The sequence below is a fragment of the Panthera leo genome, chromosome E2 (genome assembly GCF_018350215.1).
Source record: "Panthera leo isolate Ple1 chromosome E2, P.leo_Ple1_pat1.1, whole genome shotgun sequence".
Lineage (NCBI taxonomy): Eukaryota > Metazoa > Chordata > Mammalia > Carnivora > Felidae > Panthera > Panthera leo.
The window spans coordinates 42,497,708-42,508,959 of record NC_056693.1 but is presented as its reverse complement, the minus strand read 5'-3'; the positions used below and the strand labels follow the sequence as shown (position 1 = coordinate 42,508,959).

Here is an 11,252-nt window from a genome sequence, read left to right as displayed (position 1 = left end):
GTGAATAGGGGAGACGGTGGGGGTTTGAGAGAATGGCAACACTCTGGGCATAGCCAGCCTCAGGTGAGGTCTTGGGGAATGTTAGAAGAACAGGAAGTTTGGAATGGCTGCATCTAGGGGTGGGTGGGTTTGTAGAGAGACCAGACCAGTTGGTGAGTATGGGAGGCAGATAGCTTGGGGACTGGTGAGCCATTTTATAGAGTTTGGATTTTATACTGAGGCCAGTGAGAAGCATTTAGAGGGTTTGGGGAGTTAAGGTTGGGAGGCTGGTGAGGAGGGAGATGGGGAGGGAGGAGGATGGAGAGAGGGGAGGGGAGGAGAGGGTCTAGGCTAGGGCAGTGGCAGCAGAGATGGAGGGAAGGGATGAACACCAGGAGCAGTTTAGGATGAAAGATAGCAGGCCTAATGACACTGGATGAGGAGTGAGAGTGAAGGAGGACCTCAGGGTTTCAGCTTTTGTCAGCTGGATGGAGGGTGGGGTTGCCTGCTGAGATGGGGGCCCTCAATCTCCAGAACAACTCTCTGTCCACCTGGGTCCCGGATCAAACCCTTTGCTCACGGCATGCTTCAGGAATCCCCTAGCTGAACCATCCCTGTCCGTCCAATCTGGCCTGCAGTGGCCCAGGCCTGCAGGAGGCTATGCTGATTTGGGGCACTAGGGACCAGGGGGCCCAAGAGGTGCCTCTGGGGAAACAGACTTAAGTGCTTGCTGTGAAGTTAAAGCAGAGGGGGTTGACCCCCTGTCCTGTGTCCTAGTGGATAGATGGAGAGAGGGGGCAAAGGAGGACAGAGGGAAGAGTTCCAGACTGAGTTCCAGAAGACCTGGGGCAGTGCTCTTACTTTCTGCTTATATGATGCTGGGCAAGTCACTTAACTCCCTGAAAGGCACTGTCCCCACCTAGACATGAGCAATGAAAGCTGCTACCAACGTTGTGAGAATTGAATGACCTGTCTTTGGTGTGTGTGTGTGTGTGTGTGTGTGTGTGTGTGTGTGCTCGCGCGCGCGCGCTGGAGGGTGGGAGTGGGGGAGCATAGAACTAGGAGTAGGGAGGCAGCCACGTGTCCGGGGCCATTTATAATTTATAGGTCCTGCCTGGTAGAACCAGGGCTGCTGGTGAGCTGAGGAGAGGCTCTTCCAAGATAGTCTGGGACAGTGGCCAAGTAGATGTCTAAGACGCTGGGCCTCAGGGATTTGGGACCCGCCTGCCCCAGGCTCCTGCCAGCCAAGACCCTGTCCCACTCCGAAGAGGTGGGGGTGTGGAGATTAACCAGAAAGGCTAATGTTTCTTCCTGCCCTCACGGAAAGGCAGATTTGGGGCATTTGAGCCCACACCGAGACTAGAACCCACCTTCTCAGACCTTCCCAGAGAGTTGCCTGTGGGGATTCTTCTCAGAGATTAGTCCCCACTTGGAGACAGCGCTCCCTGAGGCGCCAGGGCGGAGCTGAGCTCCAGATGTCCCGGCGCGCACAGCTGGAGGGTCACGTGGCAGCGGCCCCGGCCCCCCTTCCTGCCAACGCTGCATTTGGCCCAGGCTCGGTTCATGGCTGCCCTTGGGACCCTGCGCTGAGCCCCGGAGCCCTGGCGTCCGGGGCCGCGCCGCTCCCAAGGGACGAGAGTGAGTGTCGGGATCCCAAGGACGTGGTGGGTAGGGAGGGGTGGAAGGGATTCGGCTACAGCGCGGGAAGGGCGGGTTGGGAATCGGGCCGAGGCTCCGAGGCTCCCGGCCTTGAGGAACCGTCCTGGGCCGGGGTTGAGGGGTGGGAATTGGCTACTAGGAGGAACTTCCAGCCCCTTCAGGGTGCCCATCCCAGTGTTGGTGGGGGTGGGGTGGGGTGCCACGGCCCGGAGAAGAAAACGCCGGAGGACGAATGGCTGGTAGCGGAGACCCTCGGCTTGTGGCCTCAGCCCCCTCCCCCTGGGGAGAGTGGGGCTGGGAGCCCCTACCAGCCGCTGGCTTTCGCGGCAGGGGCCCCTGACTGAGTTTCTCCGCAGGGGGCGGGGGCGTGAGCCACGCGGACATGAGGCGGAGGCTGCGCCTACGCGGGGACGCGTCGATCACGCTTCTCCTTGGCACCGCCCTCGGCCTCCTGCTCTACACACAGCGCGAGGGCGCGACCCCGACGACCAACGCACCCCGAGCGCAAGGGAAGGTAGAGGCAGCGCCTACTCCGGGACTCCGAGTCTTCCAGGCACGGGACGCGGACGCGGACGCAGCCCCAGCCCCAGCCCCTCTGGTCTACGAAGGGGACACACCGGAGCCGCCCACACCCACGGGACCCTTTGACTTTGGCCGCTACCTACGCGCCAAGGACCAGCGGCGCTTCCCCTTGCTCATTAATCAGCCGCACAAATGCCGAGGAGATGGCGCACCTGAAGGTGGACCCGACTTGCTCATCGCCGTCAAGTCAGTGGCGGCGGACTTCGAGCGGCGCCAGGCCGTGCGCCAGACGTGGGGTGCTGAGGGCCGTGTGCAGGGGGCGCTCGTGCGCCGCGTGTTCTTGCTGGGCGTGCCCAGGAGCACGGGCACTGACAGGACAGACGCCGAAGGGGAGGGCACGCGAACCCACTGGCCAGCCCTGCTGCGTGCCGAAAGCCGTGCATACGCGGACATCCTGCTCTGGGCTTTTGACGACACTTTCTTCAACCTAACGCTCAAGGAGATCCACTTTCTGGCCTGGGCCTCGGCCTACTGTCCCGAGGTGCGCTTCGTTTTTAAGGGCGACGCAGATGTGTTTGTGCACGTGGGAAACCTGCTGGAGTTCCTGGCGCCGCGGGACCCGGCGCAGGACCTGCTTGCGGGTGACGTGATTGTGCAGGCTCGGCCAATCCGCGCGCGGGCTAGCAAATACTACATCCCAGAGGCTGTGTATGGCTTGCCCGCCTACCCGGCCTACGCGGGTGGTGGTGGCTTTGTGCTTTCAGGGGTTACGCTGCGTCGCCTGGCCGGCGCCTGTGCACAGGTTGAGCTTTTCCCCATTGACGACGTCTTTCTGGGCATGTGTCTACAGCGCCTTCGGCTCACACCGGAACCTCACCCTGCTTTCCGCACCTTTGGCATCCCTCGTCCTTCAGCGGCGCCGCACCTGCGCACCTTTGACCCCTGCTTTTACCGAGAGCTAGTTGTAGTGCACGGGCTCTCGGCGGCCGACATCTGGCTTATGTGGCGCCTGCTGAACGGGCCCCATGGCCCAGCCTGTGCGCGTCCTTGGCCTGCTGCTGCTGGCTCTTTCCGGTGGGACTCCTAGGTAACTTCATGGCCCCAAGATCCCCTTCATTCAGACCCAGGATAATTATTGCCGTGTATGTAATTCTCTCCCGGAGGCTGAAGAGTTCAAACTCTAGCCCCATTTCACCAGGAATTGGCCTCTACGGGGCCCCAAGGAACTAAGATTGTGCTTGGCTCCTGCTGGCCTGGAACCATTCGAAAAGTAGTCCTTTGAGACAGCCAGGGCTGAGGCCATAGAGCACCAGGCTCTGCCAAACAGGGACATGTTTGGTCCTCCTACTACCAAATAGGTTTTGGGGAGCTGGGATGGGTGGTGGTAAGAGGCTCACGTAATCTGACCCTAGTCCTTGGTTTGGAGGCCCTAGAATGCTGCAGATGCAGTTTTTTGTTTTTTTACTCCAAGGCTGGAGGAGGTGTGGGGGCCTGGCCTCGGTCCTCCAGGCAGGCATTTGGCTTCCCACCTGCGCCTCCAAATCAGATTTTCAGCCCTGGGCAGATCTTTAAATCTTCTGAGGTCTATCCTGAAGCCAACCCCTCCTGGGCCCTGGTCTGGCTGGAACACTAGGGACAGAGGCACACAGGGACAGCTGAGTGCATGGTCCCACCTAGAGTCTCCCCACTGCAGAACTTTCACCCATACAACAATGCCAGTCTCCTACTAGAGGCTATGCTGCCCCACTCAGAGGAGCCAAAGAACCTAAGATAAAGCTACCATCATAAAAGTACCCATATTCTTCAACCACCCAGTTTCTCAAAAATCAACACCCCATGTTTATTTTAGTACAAACATCCCAGCAACAGCACGTGGTAAGCCGCTGCTGAGGGCATAGGCCTTTATTGGAGGGGTATGGGCAGGGCATGAGGAAGGTTCCCCTATTCTAGGAGGATGGGAATAGTCCTGGCTGCCCCAACAGTGGGATGTAATGTGGGCTGGGGGGAGGGGGGTCCTCCGGCCAGGCCACAGTCCAAATAGGAAGACACCAGTCAGTCACAAAGTTATGGGAGCGCCACACAAGCCTGGCTGTAACCCAGGAACCACTTAGGAGCCTGGGGCAGGTCCCCTGCACATTCATTGTTAAACTCTACAGGATGAGGCTGTACATGAGTTAATTACAAAAGAGTCATATTTACAAAAATATGTACACACATTTGAAAAACTCACAAAATTGTCATCTATGTATCACAAGTTGCTAGACCAAAATATTAAAAATGGGATAAAATTATACATTTCTCTTCTCAATTCTTTTCAAAAGGATTATTTTTAAAGCACATATGCTACTTTCCTTAGTAAGACCCATGTAAAGACTGAGCAGCCCAGCTTTCCTTGAGCCCCCAGAGGCCTTGAACCATGAATGGGCCTGGCCAGGGGACACTGCCCAGGGTTGGGGCAAGAGAGCCAGCCCTCAGTGCAGAACAGAATGCTGAAACAACAAAAGGAGGAAGATGTCTTTGGCTAAAACTTTGGCATTAAATAAAAGAGGCAAACAGGATGGAAACATGCAGCCTGCCAGCCATGTTGGGGAAGAGTGGGGGCACAGGTGACCTTGAAGGCTGGCTCCAAGAGGGGTAGGAACAAGGCCTGGGCACATACCTAGATGGTAAAAAGTTGTGTTTCAACCAGTTGGGCGTGCCTACTGGGCCTGGTAGGGAGCGCGTGCAAGGAAGGGACAGGGAAGGGCAGGTGGGCCACGTTGGCCACAGCCAGCTCATCAAGTAACTAAAGTAGATGTAGTGCAAAAGTTGCAACCAAGTACTATGGACATGCTACCTGCTTGCCTTAAGGGTCACGTGGCAACAATGGGCCAAAGGCAGGACCTCATCCTCGTCCTCGGTGCCTGTGACCTCAGCCACAGAAAGAGTCCCACCTTTTCCCAATGTGTGTGGGGCAGAGGAGAAAGAACCCTGCCTCCTTATGTGTTAGTCGAGGTCTCCTGGGTCCAGGTATCAAGGCTCAGAGTTTGTGCTTCTCTTTGCAGTCGGTGTCCTCTGTTGGCACCAGCAAGCCGAGGACAGACAGAGGAATATCTGGGCCTCTCACTCCATGGCAGAGCACCCAGTCTGAGCCCCACCTCAGAACATCACAACAGCCCTTCAACACTGGTAGGGTGTCCAAGAAAACCCACAGGGTGGCACATGGAAGCCTGCTGAATAGGATGCGATGCACATCTCCACAGGGCAGAGGGGCATGGGCGGTGATGTCCTTAGGGGAGCTCCGCTGTTCTCAGGTGGGCACCAGGCCTGGGGGGGCCATACAGGGTCACCGAGGCAATATGGTTATTCTGCATGACCTGGTGTGAGTAGAGGACAAGGAATCAAAGGGAAGGAGAAGAAGGGATGTAGGCAGGGCAGGCAATCATCCATAAAAGCCACCAGTGAGGCTAGTACTGGAGCTGTGACTGCAGAGAAAGGATTTGAAGCAGCTCCTGTGCACAGTGGATTGTTCCATGTACAAAACACCTGCACACAGGGGTGGGCTGATCCCTAAACGCCCCCAACTCATGTTAGAGCTCATCTCTGGCCCAGAAACTGCCTGCTCTTCATGGAATACATCAACTTCACTATACCTATTTATCCAGTCCTTCTGGAACTGCTTGGGGCCTACTGAAGTTATTTGGGTGTAGCAACCAAAAGAGAAAACAGGGACAGCCCATTCCTCTCCCAAGCCAGTGGGGCCTCTATATTACCCATAGCACATTCTTTCATATGGCATGCAAAGGTACCCAACACTCTTGTGGTGAGCCCCACTTGCCCCCTGGCGTTTCCTCTCCTACTGTATTTACATTCTCAAATATGTGGGATAGCCTCACCTCTCACCTTGTTGGATATAGATCACTGCTTTAGCCTCCATCATCCCAAATTTCCCCAACATAGTTTCTGAACCCTTACTGTTGAATGTGGGTAGGTCAGATTCTTAGCAGACAGGGTTACTGTGGAAGGATTAACTCACCCAGCAGAGCCGTGAGGCCCTCCCCAACCTTTCTCCATCACTTGCCCATCCCTGGCATGGCCACCAGCCCCTTAACCCCCAGGGCTTACCTCAAAGATCATCCGCTGAAGACCAAAGCAGAATGTGGAGCCAAATGGGTTGGTGTTGTTTGGGGAGGAGGACCTGAGGCCAGGGAAGCCAGAATTAGAGGGGCAGACAAAAGCCGAGGCCAGGCAGGGCATCCAGTCCCTTTTGGGATGGGGGCTATTGTCCACTGGTCTCTCATGGCTTTATCTGTTTCCCACAAAGGCCCTTGAGGTCCCAAGGGTGGTGACAGGTCTTATTCAAGCTCTGAATCCTACACAGTCTAGTGGTACACAGAAGGTTATTACGAAGTTAGAGTGGCGTGGCAAGAAGTTAGGAAGGAGGAGACACATGCAGCATGGCAACTGAGTACAAAGCTGTGGGCTGCAGCCTGTGAAACTCTGATGGGAAAAAAGAGTCCAGGGAAGCCAATGAAAAGTGCTTTACTTTCTGAATAACTAGGGGTGAAAGGGTCCCTCTATCTGGAGGTAGCTGGAGGGGGGCTATCACAGGGGGCAACCTCTCTGGTACAGGTAAACATGCAGAATAGCTGGCCCTGTTGTAATGTGCAGGGTGGGGGCAGGAAATAATGTCTGTGGCAACACTAGCAACTTCTGTCATTTCTAAGCCATAGGCATTGCTAGGCTTCCCTACCCCATCTGGGCTGTGAGGAGCAGGATGGGGTCACCAGAGACAGCAGCCTCCCGCTCACCTGTGTAGGACAACAGGCTTCTCCACAGGGTGGCCCAGGAGCTCTTGGATACTGTCCCACTGCAAAAGGGATGGGGGTGGCAAGAGCTTAGCAGAGACCTAACCATGCCTGTGACCAGTGGCTGGCCCATAGGATGTGGGCCCCAGACTGCTGGTGGGCTCACACCCACTTCATTTTGGGGCTACATCAGGTGGGAAAATATGGGCTCACCTTGCTGTAGGTTGTGCATGTTTCTGTCTGACCATCTGCATTTTCTGAAAAGAAACATAGGGTGGGTTGGTAGCTGGCCCAGCACACCTGTGACCCCAGCCCTAGGCGGAATCCAAACCTGGCCACCCTGTGCATTGGGGTTGGAGTACAGAGGCAAGGCAGATGGGCTATTTCAGAGTTCTTGAATGGAAGAGGGTAGTGAACCAGCAGATGGACAGCAGTCACAAGACTGACCTGGAAGCACCTGGATAATCATGTATAGGAAACTCCCCGTCAGAGACAACCAATCCCCACTCATCAATCCCATGGTCAAAGGAAAAGACCTTTAGAACCTTCAGGAGACTACAGACCAGAACAATACAGCCCCAGAACAAAGAGCCCAACCCAGAGGAGCTGAGGCTAAGGGCAAAGGCTCCATAAACCCAACCATTAGCATTTCTGTTTGGATCACGGTCTCTTCTCATCATGAGAGACTAACTCTCCAAAACAGTTTCTTTACTCTGAAGATATTCACTACTTACCTTTCTTTATGGCTAGTGGGATCTTGAACTCACAGCGATGATAACTAGAGAGAGAAGTCAGATAGGTAAAGGCTGGGCCCCATGAGAGGCCTGACCCCCTGTGCATCTCAACCCTGCAACCCAGGAAAAACATAATGAATCTGTCCCCCAAAGCCCTGGCTCTGGGGTCTAAAGACCCTATCATCTTGGATAAGATACCAAGCTCTCTGAACCTATTTCCCTATTTGTAAAATGGGTACAAATGGAGAGATAAAAGGTATTGGACACTGTACCAGGAACAGAACAAACACTCAAGAAATGTTTGCTTCCCATAAAACTAAGAATTTAGGTACAAATTAGTGAGCATTCAAAGCCACAGCTCTCTTTTACTGGGGATTTTTAGTTCAAAGCTCAGTTTTGGAGGGGCAGGTATAGGTATACTCACATGTTAAAATTATAATGCCCAGGGTAATTGGTGTGTAGGACAAACTTCTTCACTTTGTGTGTATTTGCGTCAAAGAGGATATCCTGGGATAGAAAACAAGGATTTCCAAGTAGGGAAAGTTACTGAGGTTGGGAAAGGACATGTCCAACTCAGAGACGGCCACTTCATAATAGAGATGCCTCTGGACAACAGCCTTCTGCCAAACAACAGTCAAGGGAGCAGCTGAGGCAAGCAGCCTTAACTGGACTTTTCAGTAAAGGGGGGGGACCCAATCATCTGTGGGTCTCCCATTCCAAACCTGGTAGCAGCAGGCCAAGCAGGTTTGTGGGCTACAGCTGCCACTGCTTGGGAACTCAAACCTATCATGGAGATCTTGCCTAACAAGCACTCGATTAAAAACTCTTGGCTTAGGGGCGCCTGGGTGGCTCAGTTGGTTAAGCGGCCGACTTCGGCTCAGGTCATGATCTCGCGGTCCATGAGTTCGAGCCCCGCCCGCATCGGGCTCTGTGCTGACAGCTCAGAGCCTGGAGCCTGTTTCAGATTCTGTGTCTCCCTCTCTCTGACCCTCCCCGTTCATGCTCTGTCTCTCTCTGTCTCAAAAATAAATAAACGTTTAAAAAAAACAAAAAACAAAAAAAAAAAAAAAAACTCTTGGCTTAAAGGTCACTAAGAAGATTTAGCGACCACCTGACTTTTCAGAGGCTCAAGGCATCTAATTACTCTGAATGCCATGACCGCAAGACCCTTCTGGCTTCCATTAGGCCCTCTCTGTGAGAATCAGTGACCCTGGGAAATGAAAATCCAGCCTCTGACCAGGACTCAGACTTGGAGTTGATGCTGCCTATCGAACACTCTCTCCTATTCACCACACCCTTCCCAGTTTCACACTCTGACAGCTGTTCAGGCCTGTGACCCCAGATTTCCCTCTGATTCCATTCCTACATTAAGTCCTATTAGGGCTGGGCCATTTGTTCCATCTTTCTTGTCACTTATCATCACTGGTCCTTGACCTCAAGAGGTTCAGTTTACAAAGCACCATTCCCTCTGCCACTGTCCTACCTCAAGAGTTTATGAGCCTGCTGCCGTGCCCCTACTACCCCTGGCTCCTTTGGTCTTTATCCACATAGGCAGACCCAGTATCTCCTCTCTCCCTCTCCAGAATCTACCCTTTCTTTGCTGTTTCAGGAACTCAGGCCCTAGAAGGCTCAAAGGTTAGAAGAATCAAGGTCCAGGCCAACCCTGCCCTAAGAGATGTATCCTGCTAGGGCAGGGTTTACACAACTTCTCTCACACACATCCCATCTACTAGCAGGACTGTCAGCACTGACAGTGGCCACAAGCTCTGTTCAGCATCCTACATCTAGAACACAGGGCCACAGCAATGCCTCTGGGGTGATCCCCTGCAAATACATAAGCACACCCCTACTTTTTAGTCTCCCTATTTTGTGACCCCAGAAGAGGGTCCTGTGTTCTACAAACAGGCAGATCCCAAAATAGGTTAATTGGGATGACTCCCACAGCTGCCACCTGTGCAGCACGCTTCCCTCAATAAAGAAGCCAAGACATACCAGGGAACCTGTGTTTCTAAGCAATCTTGGTGGCAGAGAAGGTCCACTTTGGGGTACCAATGCAAGGCAGCACTGGGCAAAGCCAGCTGGGGCTAGTTTTCCTGCTGCCAGGCATGGTTACGAGCTCCCGTGTACACAAAGGTATGCCCAGGTGCATGGTCCACCACCACAGAAATCCAACATTTCTCTCAGGAATCAGAACTTACCACTCCAAGAGTGAAGTAGTTAAAAAAGTAGTCATTGCACTTGGATGGAACTTGTTTATGAGGGGAAGGAGAATGAATTTTCATCTGTTAGGAAAAAAATAAAATAAAATCCAACCCCTTAATACAGTTCTTGGATTAACTGAAAGTCTACAAATTGTGCTTTGTGTGTAACATTAAGCTATCAGGTGAGCAAGACTGTCAGAGTCCCTGCTGCTAGTGCTGAATAACACTGAGCTTTGGTTGACTACAGACTAAGCCCTGGTGTCCAAGAAAAGGCAGGACAATCTGATCAACAGGATCAGACAAGAGCTTTCAATTTAATTCTTTGTCAACTGTAATAGAACAGGTACTATGGAAAAATAACAATTTATATTTACTTGATATTAACTTAATATTGATTAAAAAAGAAAAGTGGAGCTGGCTCGGTCAGTAGGTAGAGCATGTGACTCTTGACATTGGGGGTGCAAGTTAGAGCCCCATGTTGGGAGTAGTGTGTACTTAAAAAAAGAGAGAGACTGCCTTTTTGACTTTATAAACACATTTCCCCTACCTTGTCTTCTGACTTATAGAAGACCTTGTGTGGAGAGCCAAGCATGCTAAGAACATCTTGGCAGGAATCACCAAAATACACTGAACGTTCAAATACCCGCATCTTGGCATCTGCTAATAGGCCAGGTCCACAACCTGCAGAGGAGAAGGGGGAGGTGGTCAGGTTCCCAGCCAGGGCCTGAGATGCTGCAGCCTAAGGCCCAGGGGCTCCCAGAGAGGCCACTTGCTGCATGCTGCATTATTAGCTCTGGCTGAGGGGCAAGACTGCATATAAGGGGAAATACCAAGTCATACAGCTTGTGATGTTATGAGAGATCACCATCTACTTGAAATAATCCCAGAGACTCATTCAATCCCACAAAAGTGATGTGGAGCTCTGGAAACTTTATTCAGTCACCAAATATTTACTTATTAACTACGATGGGATAGACACTTTGTTAGATATTGAGGAAACATGCTGGGCAAAACAAGTGTAGTCTCTGTCCTTATTGGAGCTTATGGTGTGAAGATCCCAATCCCACACCACACAACTGTGGTACAATAAACAGCAGCATAGGTGCTATGGAAGTATAGAATGAGGTTCTATCTCTTGCCATTTTCTAGGTCCTGACAAGATACAAGAATTTATGTTAAGAGGGGCTTCTCAATGGTAACCTCCAACCAGAGACTGGACCTAAAGAAAAAAAGCACTCTATAAAAAAGCCAAGAGTGAAACATCCATTAACTCATCCCTAATTCTACAAACACTGATAGACCCACTAACACTCAAAAACGAAAACCAGAGAAGTGGGAGGATAAGAAAACCCGATTTGCCATGAGTTTCT

General features: G+C 52.5%; 2 protein-coding genes across 5 annotated transcripts in view; one reads left to right on the top strand and one right to left on the bottom strand.

The window, feature by feature from the left end:
- The first annotated feature begins 324 nt into the window (after nucleotides 1-324).
- Nucleotides 325-4,451, top strand: B3GNT9 (UDP-GlcNAc:betaGal beta-1,3-N-acetylglucosaminyltransferase 9). Of its 2 annotated transcripts, none has more exons than XM_042918717.1 (2): nucleotides 325-1,617; nucleotides 1,995-4,451. In XM_042918717.1, the coding sequence occupies exons 1-2, from the start codon at nucleotides 1,455-1,457 to the stop codon at nucleotides 3,245-3,247; spliced, it is 1,416 nt and encodes a 471-aa protein (XP_042774651.1). In that variant the 5' UTR covers nucleotides 325-1,454; the 3' UTR covers nucleotides 3,248-4,451. The 2 variants fall into 2 exon arrangements, with proteins under 2 accessions (XP_042774651.1, XP_042774652.1); XM_042918718.1 differs by having other exon boundaries at nucleotides 1,575-1,643.
- The window catches only part of PHAF1 (phagosome assembly factor 1), a 30,639-nt gene continuing 23,386 nt past the window's right edge, over nucleotides 4,000-11,252 (bottom strand). For 2 of the 3 annotated variants that reach the window (XM_042918720.1, XM_042918721.1), the window contains exons 10-17: nucleotides 10,430-10,563; nucleotides 9,880-9,963; nucleotides 8,106-8,188; nucleotides 7,682-7,725; nucleotides 7,161-7,204; nucleotides 6,951-7,009; nucleotides 6,265-6,337; nucleotides 4,000-5,516 (exon numbers count right to left, since the gene is read on the bottom strand). In XM_042918720.1, the coding sequence (XP_042774654.1) occupies nucleotides 5,430-5,516; nucleotides 6,265-6,337; nucleotides 6,951-7,009; nucleotides 7,161-7,204; nucleotides 7,682-7,725; nucleotides 8,106-8,188; nucleotides 9,880-9,963; nucleotides 10,430-10,563 (608 nt within the window). In that variant the 3' untranslated portion in view covers nucleotides 4,000-5,429. The remainder of the gene's footprint in view (nucleotides 5,517-6,264; nucleotides 6,338-6,950; nucleotides 7,010-7,160; nucleotides 7,205-7,681; nucleotides 7,726-8,105; nucleotides 8,189-9,879; nucleotides 9,964-10,429; nucleotides 10,564-11,252) is intronic. The other variant, XM_042918722.1, reaches the window with a different exon arrangement.

Coding starts and splice junctions, on each gene's coding strand:
- B3GNT9 (XM_042918717.1), top strand. CDS start 1,455: ATGTCCCGGCGCGCACAGCTGGAGGGTCACGTGGCAGCGGCCCCGGCC. Junction 1,618..1,994: donor GCCGCTCCCAAGGGACGAGA/GTGAGTGTCGGG, acceptor GTTTCTCCGCAG/GGGGCGGGGGCGTGAGCCAC.